At 43.8% G+C, this 11,970-nt stretch overlaps 1 protein-coding gene across 1 annotated transcript; it reads right to left on the bottom strand.

Annotated features, from left to right (window-relative positions):
• Positions 1 to 1,158: 1,158 nt before the first annotated feature.
• LOC306846493 (alpha-amylase-like) lies at positions 1,159 to 2,163 on the bottom strand (the record flags this gene model as incomplete). Its single annotated transcript, XM_079379927.1, has 4 exons — positions 1,159 to 1,353; positions 1,445 to 1,642; positions 1,729 to 1,875; positions 1,996 to 2,163. 4 exons carry the CDS (start codon positions 2,161 to 2,163, stop codon positions 1,159 to 1,161), a joined length of 708 nt encoding a protein of 235 aa, XP_079236053.1.
• Positions 2,164 to 11,970: the final 9,807 nt, after the last annotated feature.

Raw genomic sequence — 11,970 nt, 5'->3', positions numbered from 1 at the left:
AGCGGACCGCCGTGGCAGGATGTGACTGATCGCTTCAGATTGCTTCTGTACAGCCGAGAACTGCTAGGCGAAGTTCTCGACCACGTCGCCGAAGAGGCCGGTCTGGGACACAGGGGAATTAAGGAACCTGACTTTGTCGGTATCCCTCATGTCGGCTCAGAGATGGCGTTCCTGGACCACCAAAGTGGACATCGCACGACCCACTGACCGCGCCGTAGCCTTAGTCGCCCGAAGCGCGAGGTCCATCGCGGCACGAAGTTCCTGAAGAACTTGCGGGTCATGACCACCCTCGTGCAGGCCCCTCAGTGCCTTGGCCTGATGGATCTGCAACAACGCCATAGCGTGTAAGGTGGAAGCGGCTTCCCCACAGGCCTGGTAAGCCTTGCCGGTAAGGTCCGACGAGTGCTTACAGGCCCGGTAAGGGAGAGACGGCTCCCCCTGCCAGGTGGAGTTAGAGCACAGCTGCATAGCAACAGCCCGCTCCACAGGGGGGATGCACGTGTAACCCTTCGCTGCACCGCCATCAAGGGTGGTGAGGGAGGAGGACCCACCGGCATGGTTTCGGGCAGTAAAAGGTGCCGTCCACGTACCGGTGAGCTCTTCATGCACCTCCAGGAAGAAAGGAACTGGGGTGGGTGGCTGAGAACCAGCTTGTGCCCCCCCTAGGAAACAATCGTCCAGCCTCGAGGGCTCGGGACACGGTGGAGGATTCCACACGAGCCCGACCCTGTTGGCGGCCCGGGAAAGCATAGCCATCATTTCCGGATCTGTATCGGGCACAGCTACCGTACCCGAAGGAGGCAACTGCGCCGATGCGTCATCTCCAGAAAAGTCTCACCCTCCGATGCAGCTATCGACATCTGGTCATCGGGAGGAGCGCCGAAGGATACGGATGGTGCACACCTTTGAGATGGCCCACCGCGCTCCCCCGGCAGCTCTACTGGCTGCCGAGTGCAGGAGGAATGAGGGTTCCTAGGGGGTTGGTTCCCCGATTCCCTCAGATCACCAGTGCCACTACTCGCAGCAACCCTCTGAGGAGGATTGGAGCGAGGCAGCAGCACTGGGACTCCGCCCCTTTGCAGGAACCAGAGTCTCGACCGCAACTCCGAGATGGTCATCTTGCCACAATGGGTACATGACTCATCCACAAACGCTGCCTCAGCGTGCGCTAAGCCCAGACACACGATGCAGCGCTCGTGACCATCCCGTGGCGCCAGCTAACGAACAGGCATCCACTCTGAATCCAGCCACTCCCATGTCAATCATCTTGTTCATGTAGCCAGCCACCTTACCACGCACATAGTCCTTCTCCAGAGCTAAATCCAGAAGACCAACAAGCCTGCAGTTTCTCACCTGCAATCATTACAGTTCTCATATTTCTAATACGAGTCTACTCTGCGCAATAAATCAATGATTGAAATGAACACAAAATATCATTTCATACTTGATTTATATCCTGGTAGTTCTCAATGTTACCACTGCCAGTTTTGCATTTGCCGTCATTGAAGTCCAAGTTAGAGTAAGGAACTGTGGGGTAGTCCTTCTTGTTGGCATCAAAATATGAACCACAACTTGACTGGGTACCGGCTCCACCACCTGCTCCACACATGTGGTTGATGACTGCATCAACATAGATGTTCACCTACAAAACAAACAGAAGTCTATGGATTTTACACAGGGAAAATAAAGCAATATACTAGTTAAACTCTATTTTTCATTTATATTTACCGCAACATTGTTGCACCTAGTGATCATGTCTTTCAGCTGATTTTCATTTCCTGATCTGGAACACAGATTGTAACCGATTGGCTGATATCTCTGCCACCAAGGGTGCCATGGGTTTGTGACAACAATGCTCTCACTTGGAGGGGAGATCTGAAATGAGATATCAATATTTTGTTATTACTATACATGTATTCTCATAAAGCACAAGAAATTATAAACTGCAAATTAACTCCTTGCAGGCTTAACTATAATGATGAGTTTGAAAAATACCTGAACTCCACCAAAGCCATTTGGTCCGAGGTAGCGCTCACACTCCGCAGCGATATCAACCCAGCTCCACTCAAACAGGTGGACGATGTTAGTCCTTCCATTATTTGTGTTTGGGTTAAACTGAGCAAGGCTCAGTCCGAGCAGCGCAGCCAAGATTAAAAGCTTCATCCTTCCCTGGTTCAGAGAAAAACCTACAACACAACCTAGGCCCATGTTACATTTATATACAAAATTATGTTTTTTCTCTGACCAATCAGGGATCTTAAAGGTTTGAGAAAGCCACTTTGAACAGGTGAAAAACACTGTCGATTTCCCATAGTGCAAACTAAAAATACACACCTCTCTAAATAAACTTATCAGCAATAATTTATAAAGCACTGTTAGGTAACACATTAAAAGGTAATGAAAAAAAGGTCAGAGAGGCTACCAAGAGACCTACAACAACTCTGAAGCAGTTGCAGGAATTTATTACAAAGAGTGGTCATTGTGTGCATGTGACAACAATATCACAAATTATCCACAAACGCGGCTTGTAAGGTTGCAAGAAAAAAGCCACTCCTCAAAAAATGCCACATGCAGTCACGAATGAGCTTTGCTAAAACGTCTTGAAGGTTCTGAAGTCAGATGAGACTGAAATTGAATTATTTGGCCTAACCAAACACCAAACGAAATGTCTGGGGGAATTCCAATACAGCTAACCATCCAAATAAAACCATTCCTACAGTAAAGCACGGGGGTGTTTTATGGGGGGTGTTTCTCTGCAGAAGGGCCTGGAGCACTTGTCAGGATAGAAGGAAAAATTAATGGGGCAAAATATCATCAATTTCTTGAGGAAAATCTGCTGCCCTCTGTCAGATAGTTGTCAATGGGAAGAAGGTTTACCTTCCAACATGACAATGACCCAAAGCACGCAGCAAAACTTACCACATGGTTGTAGGAGAAAATGGTGAATGTCCTTGCATGGCCTAGTTAGAGCCCAGTGTAATGGTGGTGGCACCCAGGTAAACAATTTTAGTGAAAATGATTCTACTAACTCAAAATATTCGGGTGCCAGACAGGAATAAGCCTGTCAAAAAGTAATTAAACCCAGATAGCCTTGAAAAGCCACATATTGCATACAATATCACAACTGCAGGGAATAATAATAATACATATATCATAAAATAAATGCACAGGGAAAAGAAGTTTTCAATTCAGTTTCATATGTATCCTTCTATCCTGAGAAGTGCTATTTTGAAATATTTTAACTAACCTAGGGCTGTAACTAATGATTATTTTGGTAATCAAGTAATCTTCTGATTATTTTTACAATTGTGACCCTGGACCACAAAACCAGTCATAAATCGCTGGGGTATATTTGAAGAGTTCAGATGCAAAAGCCTCTAAATGCCATTTGAAATTTTCTTCTAAAATTAGCGTTTTTCTCAGGCTCCTATGTGTAGTTTCAGTAATTTCACTTTAATGGTAATGGATAGGTGCATTTCTTTGCCATTAAAGTGAAATAACTGAACATAAGCAAAGGAGCTTGAGAAAAATGCTCATTTTAGAAGAAAATTTCAGATGCCACTTAGTGGCAATAACCAAAAATACATTGTATGTGTCAAAATTATTGATACAAACACATGCCTCTGCGCTGGTCCTGCAGCTCGGATAATGATCTCTTTGAAACCCTCCAGTGATCGCTCCAACATTAAGGCCCTTCCACACAAGACGCGGAATGCGCTGTGCTATGAAACCCATCCATTTCAATGGCTTGCGCCGACCATAGCACACACACAGCTGAGCGCGTCAGCAGCGAGCTAGCATGCGCGCCGTGGTCAAAGTTCAAAATAGTTCAACTTTTGCTGCTGCGCTCTGTTTCCCTGCACGGCCAATAGAAACGGGGCATCTGTGTCAGGGATCTGGAGGGAGGACTCAAATGCCGAGTGAGTGTTAACAGGTTTATTAGACAAACTTGCAAACAAGATGAGAGAAAGTGAGGAGGGGAGTGAACACAGTCCAAACAATATGCAGGGAATGACTTGTAGACAGGCAGGCCTAGGTGAACGACCGCAGAGTTCAGTTCAGGATGGTAGAACGCCAGAGAGCAGTGAAGGCAGCAAAGCTGGAGGCCGGAAGTTAGCTGCGGTGGCCTGACACTCCACACTTGTGATGTCACAGGCTCTGCACAGGCCTAGCAGCTTGGCAGACCCAGGGACTAGACCAGTAGCTCAGCCTGCAGATCAGGACAGGACAGGACTAGCCTGGGGACTGACAAGAGACTTATACTCAGCAAACAACTTGACAGGGAATACTCAGGTGTATAACAACAGGTGAGACGAGCTAGCGAACATAGAGACGTAAGCACAACAGGTTAGAATAATTAACTGACAACATAAGAGAGAAAGGGAGAACAATATAAAAGAGAGGAGAACACAGGGAACAGGTGAGAACACTCAGACAAACAAGGAGAGAACGAGAGGGACAGGTGACGATACTTAGACAAACTAAGTCCTCCGTGGCCAGAACAGGAAAGACAGAAACGTCTGCATCAGCCTCCATGGCCATGACAGGAGAAGCAGCCAGTTTAGGAAGAGCCTCCGTGGACATGACATGACATGCAGGAATACATTCTGTAGACAAAGCTGGACTCATTAGCCTGGCTTTAGTGGGCATAACAGGAAGGGCATTAGACTGCACAGCATGAGCCATGAGCCTCTTCTAACGGATTGAAACTGCATGCTTGACCGCCTCTGTAGTATCTGTTGCTAACTCCGACAACACAGGCGGAGAGGCAGTGATCCTGGTTGTCTCAGTGGAGACAGGAACAGGCCCAGCAGATTGTGACAAATCAGGGACAGACCTAATAGACTGAGGGACTGACTTGTCTGATTCTTGAGTAACGAGAGTGCACTCAGTTGATTCTGGGAAGACAGAGGTTCACTTGGCAGACTGAGAAATGCCTGATGCAAACTTCATTGACTGAGTGATGACTGTAGTTGACACAACTTGCTCCTGGATAACGGTAGTGAAGGTGACTGATTCAGGGATGACAGAAGTTGATTCTGGCTTAGAATTGACTGGAACTGACTGGATAGCTGCCATCTTGGCCATCTTGTAAATGACTGGAGCAGGGTTGACTGGATCTGGAATGACTGGAACGGGTCTGACTGACTCTGGAGTGACTGGAGCAGGCTTGACTGGCTCTGGAGTGACTGGAACGGGCTTGACTGGCTCTGGAGTGACTGGAACTGGTCCTTCTTGCCCCCTGAGTCAGAAGGGGGTCTAGGTCTTGACTTGACAAGGGAAGTGGGGCGGGGTGGTTCCTGAATTCTGGCCTAGGAGGTGGATGAGGCATTCCCCACTGGATGCGATGAACAAGATACCTGGAGAAGTCCATCTGTAAGCTCAGACTGTTAGCTCAGTCTGCAGGCCAGAACAGGACAGGACAGGACTAGACTGGGGACTGACAAGAGACTTATACTCAACAAACAACTTGACAGGGAATGCTCCGTATAACAGCATGTGGTACGAGCTAGCGAACATAGAGACGTAAGCACAACAGGTTAGAATCATGAACTGACAACACAATAGAAAAAGCGATAACAATATAAAGGAGAGGAGAACACGAGGTGAGACACAGGTGAGAACACTCAGCGAAACAAGGAGAGAACGAGAGGGACAGATGACGATACTCAGAAAAACAAGGACTAGACGAGGACTAAACAAAGGGGCGTGGTAACTGGAAATGAGGAGGCAGGACAAGGGGAGCACATGGCCAACACAAACAAAGACAAAGCCATGTGCTCACATACAACACAAACAAGGAAATACTGAACAAGGACAGGACAGACAGGGCTTTCAGGGGAGATCCCTGACAATCCAAACAAGCGCCGAAATCAAAATGGATGAACAGCTCTCTGTGTGTCTGAATTTCCAGAGCTATACGATACAAGTTTGCAGTCGTAAAGGGCCATCGGGAGACAAGCTGTGTCATGGAGACACATCTCCATTCAAGTTGGCATGTCAGGAGTGTTTAAAGTCAGGTAGCTTATTGTTGGATTTCAACCACTCACCTATTAATTACAGCGCAGTAGGATGTGCACTCTAACGTAAACATTTACTAACATTAGCAAAAAATGAAAAAAATGAAAAACCACGAAAACTGTATTTTCCAGTCCAGATGGTAAACATCTTATCTTTTTAGCAAGTTCAAGGGGATACCCATATGTTTGGATTGTGTTTTTTTGTTTGTTTGTTTTTTGTTTTTTTTATTTAAATCGCCATCACTGTTCACAAACAACAGGGATGCCAGAGTTGCACTTGCCTCAAATTTCAAAGGTAAAGTACATAGTGAACAAAAACTTTTTGCCAAATGCATGACAGAAATGTTTGCACTGAACTATGGATTCTTAGGGGGTTCCTGTTCTTAGGGTTTCCGCAGGTCCTCAGCTTAATTGTTTAAATTTAAGGCCATGAAAACTCTTAATTGGTACAAAAAGTCTTAATTATAAATAGGCTTAAAAATGGGGATGGAAAGACAAGAATTGCTATGTAGATTAATATTATTAAATTTCCAAAGGCTGTGATTTCACTGAATAAACTTGAGCGTTGCATGTTTTAAAGTCAAGCGCTGCGCTGCTTTGTGTTGCCGTCGTAGGAAACTGCTATATTTCTGCAGTTCCGAAAGCGAAACCTGCTGGCAGAGAACGAATTTGCTTTTTCAATGAGCCCATCTGCTATTTTTGCTACATAGTTTTTAAATATGAACCAGTGGATCCACAAGTTATTATAAAAATCTAAACAATTAAGACACTGAGGGTGTATTCACACCTGTCTTGTTCGGTTCGATTGAAATGAACTCAAGTTCGTTTCGCCTCTTGGTGCGGATCTTTTGGGCAGGTGTGAATACAGCAATTGCACTAGGGTGCGCACCAAACAACCGCACCCGAAGAAGTGGTCTCGGTCTGCTTCCAAACAAACTTTTTGTAAGGAAAATATTTAATGAGTTTCAGTTCATTTTTGTGAAGCGCTCCTGTTCAAGACTGGGACAGCAAGAGCATCCTATTAGTTTTATTTATTTTAGAAAAGCACAACGTTTTCTTGATATTGTGATTACACACAAATAAAAATAGACCTTTCACAGTTCCTAACAATGTATTATTCGTACCTTTATGAGCAACAATGACGGCGTATTTAATTTGATTCCACTGATGTCCTGAAGCGCGCTTCAGCTTCCACTCTCTGCACAAACGATTGGATATACGCCTAATAGCACACATTTATCTAGGTTAAATGTTTAAACTAACATTTTGATATGCTTTAAGTATTTCATATAGATTTTCATATAGAAAGTCGTAATAACAACATCGTATGACATTGTCTCATATGATGCTCATAAGTTTCTTCATATTGCATTTCTATCTAATAACAGCAAATCAGTAAAATAATAAAAATTGCACTACGACAGAGCTCCATGATTAGCCTGTTTTGGCACTTCCTGTTTTCCCTGCTTGAGAATTTCTGTCCAGTGAGTGGATGACTTTAGCACATGTGTGGTTTTGTTTACAATTTCTGGTTCATTTGTAGAAAGGGCAGTGTGAAAGCGAACCGCACCAAACAAAAAAAAATCAACATTGTATTTGGTCCGGACCAAAGCAAGTGAACTAACGGACTTTCCTGGTGTGTATACACCCTAAGATATATGTAATTTAATATAATTGATTGATAGTAATTTTTAAATTAATATAATAATTGATACTTTTGACTCATTCATTTTCTTAAAAAATGTTTAAAGACAATGTGAAGTTTAAAGGTCTTAAATTTGATTTTAAAAATCCTGTAGATACCCGGTGATACTATGGTACCATTTGGAGTAAACATTTTTTTAATAAGTCCCTTTTAACTGTCCTCTTAGGTTGTTTTGATAATGGTCTGTAGGCCACTAATAAAAAGTAAGATCTCTGTATGTCTGTTTGTTGCAAATTTACAGACAATGCAATTAATATGTTTACATTGGCTTGTTGGGGTAATATTGCTCTCAACTGACAACAGAGTTTCCCTTCTGAATTAGCATAACTGTACAAGTTAAAAACAAATTACATTAATTATACTTTGATTTCCTTCAATAAAAAGGTAACGTGGATTAGTAATCTGGCCCCTGGGTATAAATGATAAAAAATTCTGGCCCTCGTCACTATCAAAGTTGCCTATCCCTGGTATACACCATGGTGTGGGATATACCAAACCTTGCCATCAGTTAGTTTCAGCTCCTCTTGAGGCACTACTCCTGCATGTCCATTATTTATCACCTCAATTAGAAAGTTCACTTATTCTATTTAGAACAGTTCACTTCCTTTTAAATTGCCATTGCAGACTTGAGAGGTATTGTGCTGCAACCGGGTAGCTATTGGGCATGACTGGATCTTTCTTCCACTGACATGTCCAAGTTGTTTTCAGTTGAATGTTCATTAAAGTCATGGCTGTGTTGCTGCATCAGTAGCTCTTCTATTGAAATTCTATTTGAAGTAATATGAGGAAAGCCATTCTTGCCTGTGATGCTACTGTCTTTAAGAGGACCATTACTCACCCACCTCAGTCAGGTTTCCATTGCATATGTTCTGTCATCATGACTTTTAACAATTTCCCATGGTTCAATAGCTTAAGCTGGCTGCACACTAGACGATTTTCAAATCTTAACCGATTTTAAAACCATGGGAGACCACAGACATGAAGACAGTTCAACCGATTTTTAGCCTTATAATCCTCTGAACGCGCACACTAGATGATTTGACCAGACCACGAGACCGCACACTTGAAGATTGTAGGAACGATTTCACAGTGACACGTGATGTCACAGAGACTCGCGAGATCAAAAGTGACTAGAGAAGAAAAACAAATATAGGACAATCGACATTGTCAGCTGGCTCTCCTGGCGTGCGTTCTGTTTCACAGTGAAAAACAAAGTATACAAAAGAATATGGATGATGTACATTTCAAATTTGTACATATACCTGTACATACATAATTGTCTATATTATATATTGTGTTTTTGCTTTTTTGTACATTGCCTATTTTGTATATAGTATTCTTTTTATTATCTGTGTCCTGTCCTGTTGCTATCTTTCTGTTGCACTGTGGAGCTTCTGTCGCTAAAACAAATTCCTCATATGTGTAAACATACCTGGCAATAAAGCTCATTCTCATTCTCTCATTCTCTGCTTTCACGGCATGTTGTGGCTGCCATGTTTCAGCTATAGAAGCACTCAACATCCGGTGAGGGACGCTTGCTCACTCTCATTGGCTATCACGTCAGAGGCAGCCCAATCAACAGTCGTAAATATCAAACGATTTGAGTTCGGTGACGCTCCATCTCAATCGGGAGCAGATAAATAATCGTAAAGACACCACACAATAGAGGATTTTTGGACAAAAAATCGCTTGCGACAAGCCGCGAATTGGGCCACACTCCCGATCGTTTGGGCGTGCAAATCGGCCTTAAAATCGGGCTTAAAATCAGGGCCAGCCTTAGGGTGCATGGTTTCCAATCAATAACTCAACCTCATCTTCAATGACTGGAATTCTCACTTTATTCAGGTAAGGCCATCTAGAGAGATCATCTTTTGTAGGTATGCTGTATTTGTCTACTGATAAAGTTATTTTCCTCTAGAGCAGAGACCTTTAATCCTGTAACAACGTATGTGGGCACAGACTTTTCCTTGCTCATTGTAGGAAGCATGAGGTTGGTTTTCTTCCTGGAATGTTAAACTTGTGCATTAGGCTCTCTGTGCAAAACGTTGCACTACTACCTGGGTCAAGAAATGCATACATATGTATAAATGTACTCCCCTTTGAACTTTTTACTTGCACTTCCTTACTACAGCCTTACTCCATTGCAGTGTGTACTCGGCTATCAATCACCAATGTTCCCGTGGTCTTAGGAACCTTTTGACATACACAGTGACATAGAAAGGGAATCATTGGTTCCAGGAAAGTAAGAGGGTCTGGGACTCAGCTCCTCGTCATCTGCAAGAAGCCATCCACAGGCAAAAGGACCATGCTGACATCCATAAATCCGCAGCTCCCAACAAAAGGTAAGGCTTTCAACCAGGAACATCAGGTTGCACATACCATGCAAGAAGCTGAGTCCCAGGTACATTGGCCCTTTGAGATCATCTACAAGATCAACCCAATATCCTTCCCGTTAAAACTCCCAGAGCACTACCGCATTCACCCAGTATTCCATGTTTCTCAACCCAAACCCTGTCATTCACCTGTGTCCCTTTCCTCCAAAGAGCCTGGTAATGATGTACCTCCCTTATTGCCAGTTGAAGAAGATGTAGGAGTCTTCACGGTACAAGAAATCTCAAACTCCCGTCACCGAGGTGGTGAACTGGAATATCTGGTAGATTGGGAGGGCTGTGGTCCTGAGGAACGCTCATGTGTCCCAAGAAGGGACATACTGGACTCTGATCTACTCACCGCTTTCCACAATCCTCATTTGGAGAAACCTGCACCTCACAACAGAGGTCACCCACCTCGACACTAGGGCCATCGGCCCTCAGAAGTATCAGTGCGCTCAATATCTTGAATATTAATTATCACCAGCTGTCACCGATCACTCCAGCACCATACAGACTTTCCACATATACACTTTGTCTGGTCTCCTCTATGGCTAAGACTGTATATGTTCAGATTGTTACTTACCTGAAGATTACTTACCTCTTTGATCCTCTTCTTGTCCAGGTGTCCAATCTCCAACTCCTCTTCTCCCGGTGTTCCTCCTACAAGACAACAGGAAAGGGTTCACTATATCTCAGTGAATGTTTTATAGTGTGTGTGTGTGTGGCTACTCACCATTTTTCTCCCGATGCTGAAAATTTATCAGTCAGTCCAGCGTGTCTTTCTCTGACAGACACAAGGGGGTTATCCTTTTTCCAACTCAGTGATTTGTTTTTTGTTTTTTTTTCCGCTTGGATGTTATAAATTGCACTGAGTAAATACAGCTGGATAAAACAAAAACTTTGTCCATCTTCATTTCAGGCTGCAAAGTAAGCAAACATGATTATTTTCTATACCTACTGTACAAGTTATTTAATTACAAACTCACACTGATTTTTACTGTAAAGCTGCTTTGAATCAACTTGTGTTGTATAAGGTAAATAAGGTATAAATAAAATTGACATGACTTAATGCCTAAAGAACTGAAAGAAATGTATTTTAAATCATCAAGATGTATAGTCCCTTTCTTACCTGGTTATATACAAACACTCATTTTGTCTATGTCATTAATCCAGTCCGTGGCCTTCTGTCCGATTGCCACTAGAGGTCGCTCTTCTACTACAATGACTCGGCCACACAAGGATCCAGCAGCTGTTCAACTCGCTCAGTTTTTGGATTACGCTTTGTTGACTGTTTGCTCTTTGTTTACTGTGGGTGTCGCGGAGAAGGAACACAACATTGCGTCCATGCCGGTTATGCCAGCAGCAAAGTTTAGTCAACTGCAAGCTCAAGGACATTTGAGTTTACTGATCGCTACTGCGGTGATTCAACCCACTTGTGATAATAACGGCTGCACCGGAGCGCCTTCACATAATGGCGGTGACAGCGGAGCCCATTCGCAAAATGGCAGCCACAACAACACTCCATCTTCATGAGTCTCATCACGTCTCAGCTGATCGTCCAGAGTCTTGTCACATCTTAGCTGATCGTCCAGAGTCTCGTCATGTCTCGTCTGTTGTACCCAGATCTTCAAGGTCGATTCTTCAGTACCTCAGACTGGCATCCAGCATGGAGTACCCACCGCTGGTGTCAGCACATGCAGCTGGTATCCCTAAAGCAGCGCTCTTAATCATTCCTGTTCCTGAACTGATTCCCCCGTCTGTAACGTCTGTAATGGCAATTGCTATATGGTGTATTTGGGCTGCATACACCACCACTGGAACTCTAAAAGCAGTGGCACCCACTATGATGTTTCTAGAGGTGTCGGCTGATGCT

This window comes from Barbus barbus, assembly GCF_936440315.1.
Source record: "Barbus barbus genome assembly, chromosome: 26".
In the NCBI taxonomy this organism is placed as follows: Eukaryota; Metazoa; Chordata; class Actinopteri; order Cypriniformes; family Cyprinidae; genus Barbus; species Barbus barbus.
This window is presented reverse-complemented; position numbering and strand designations above follow the sequence as displayed.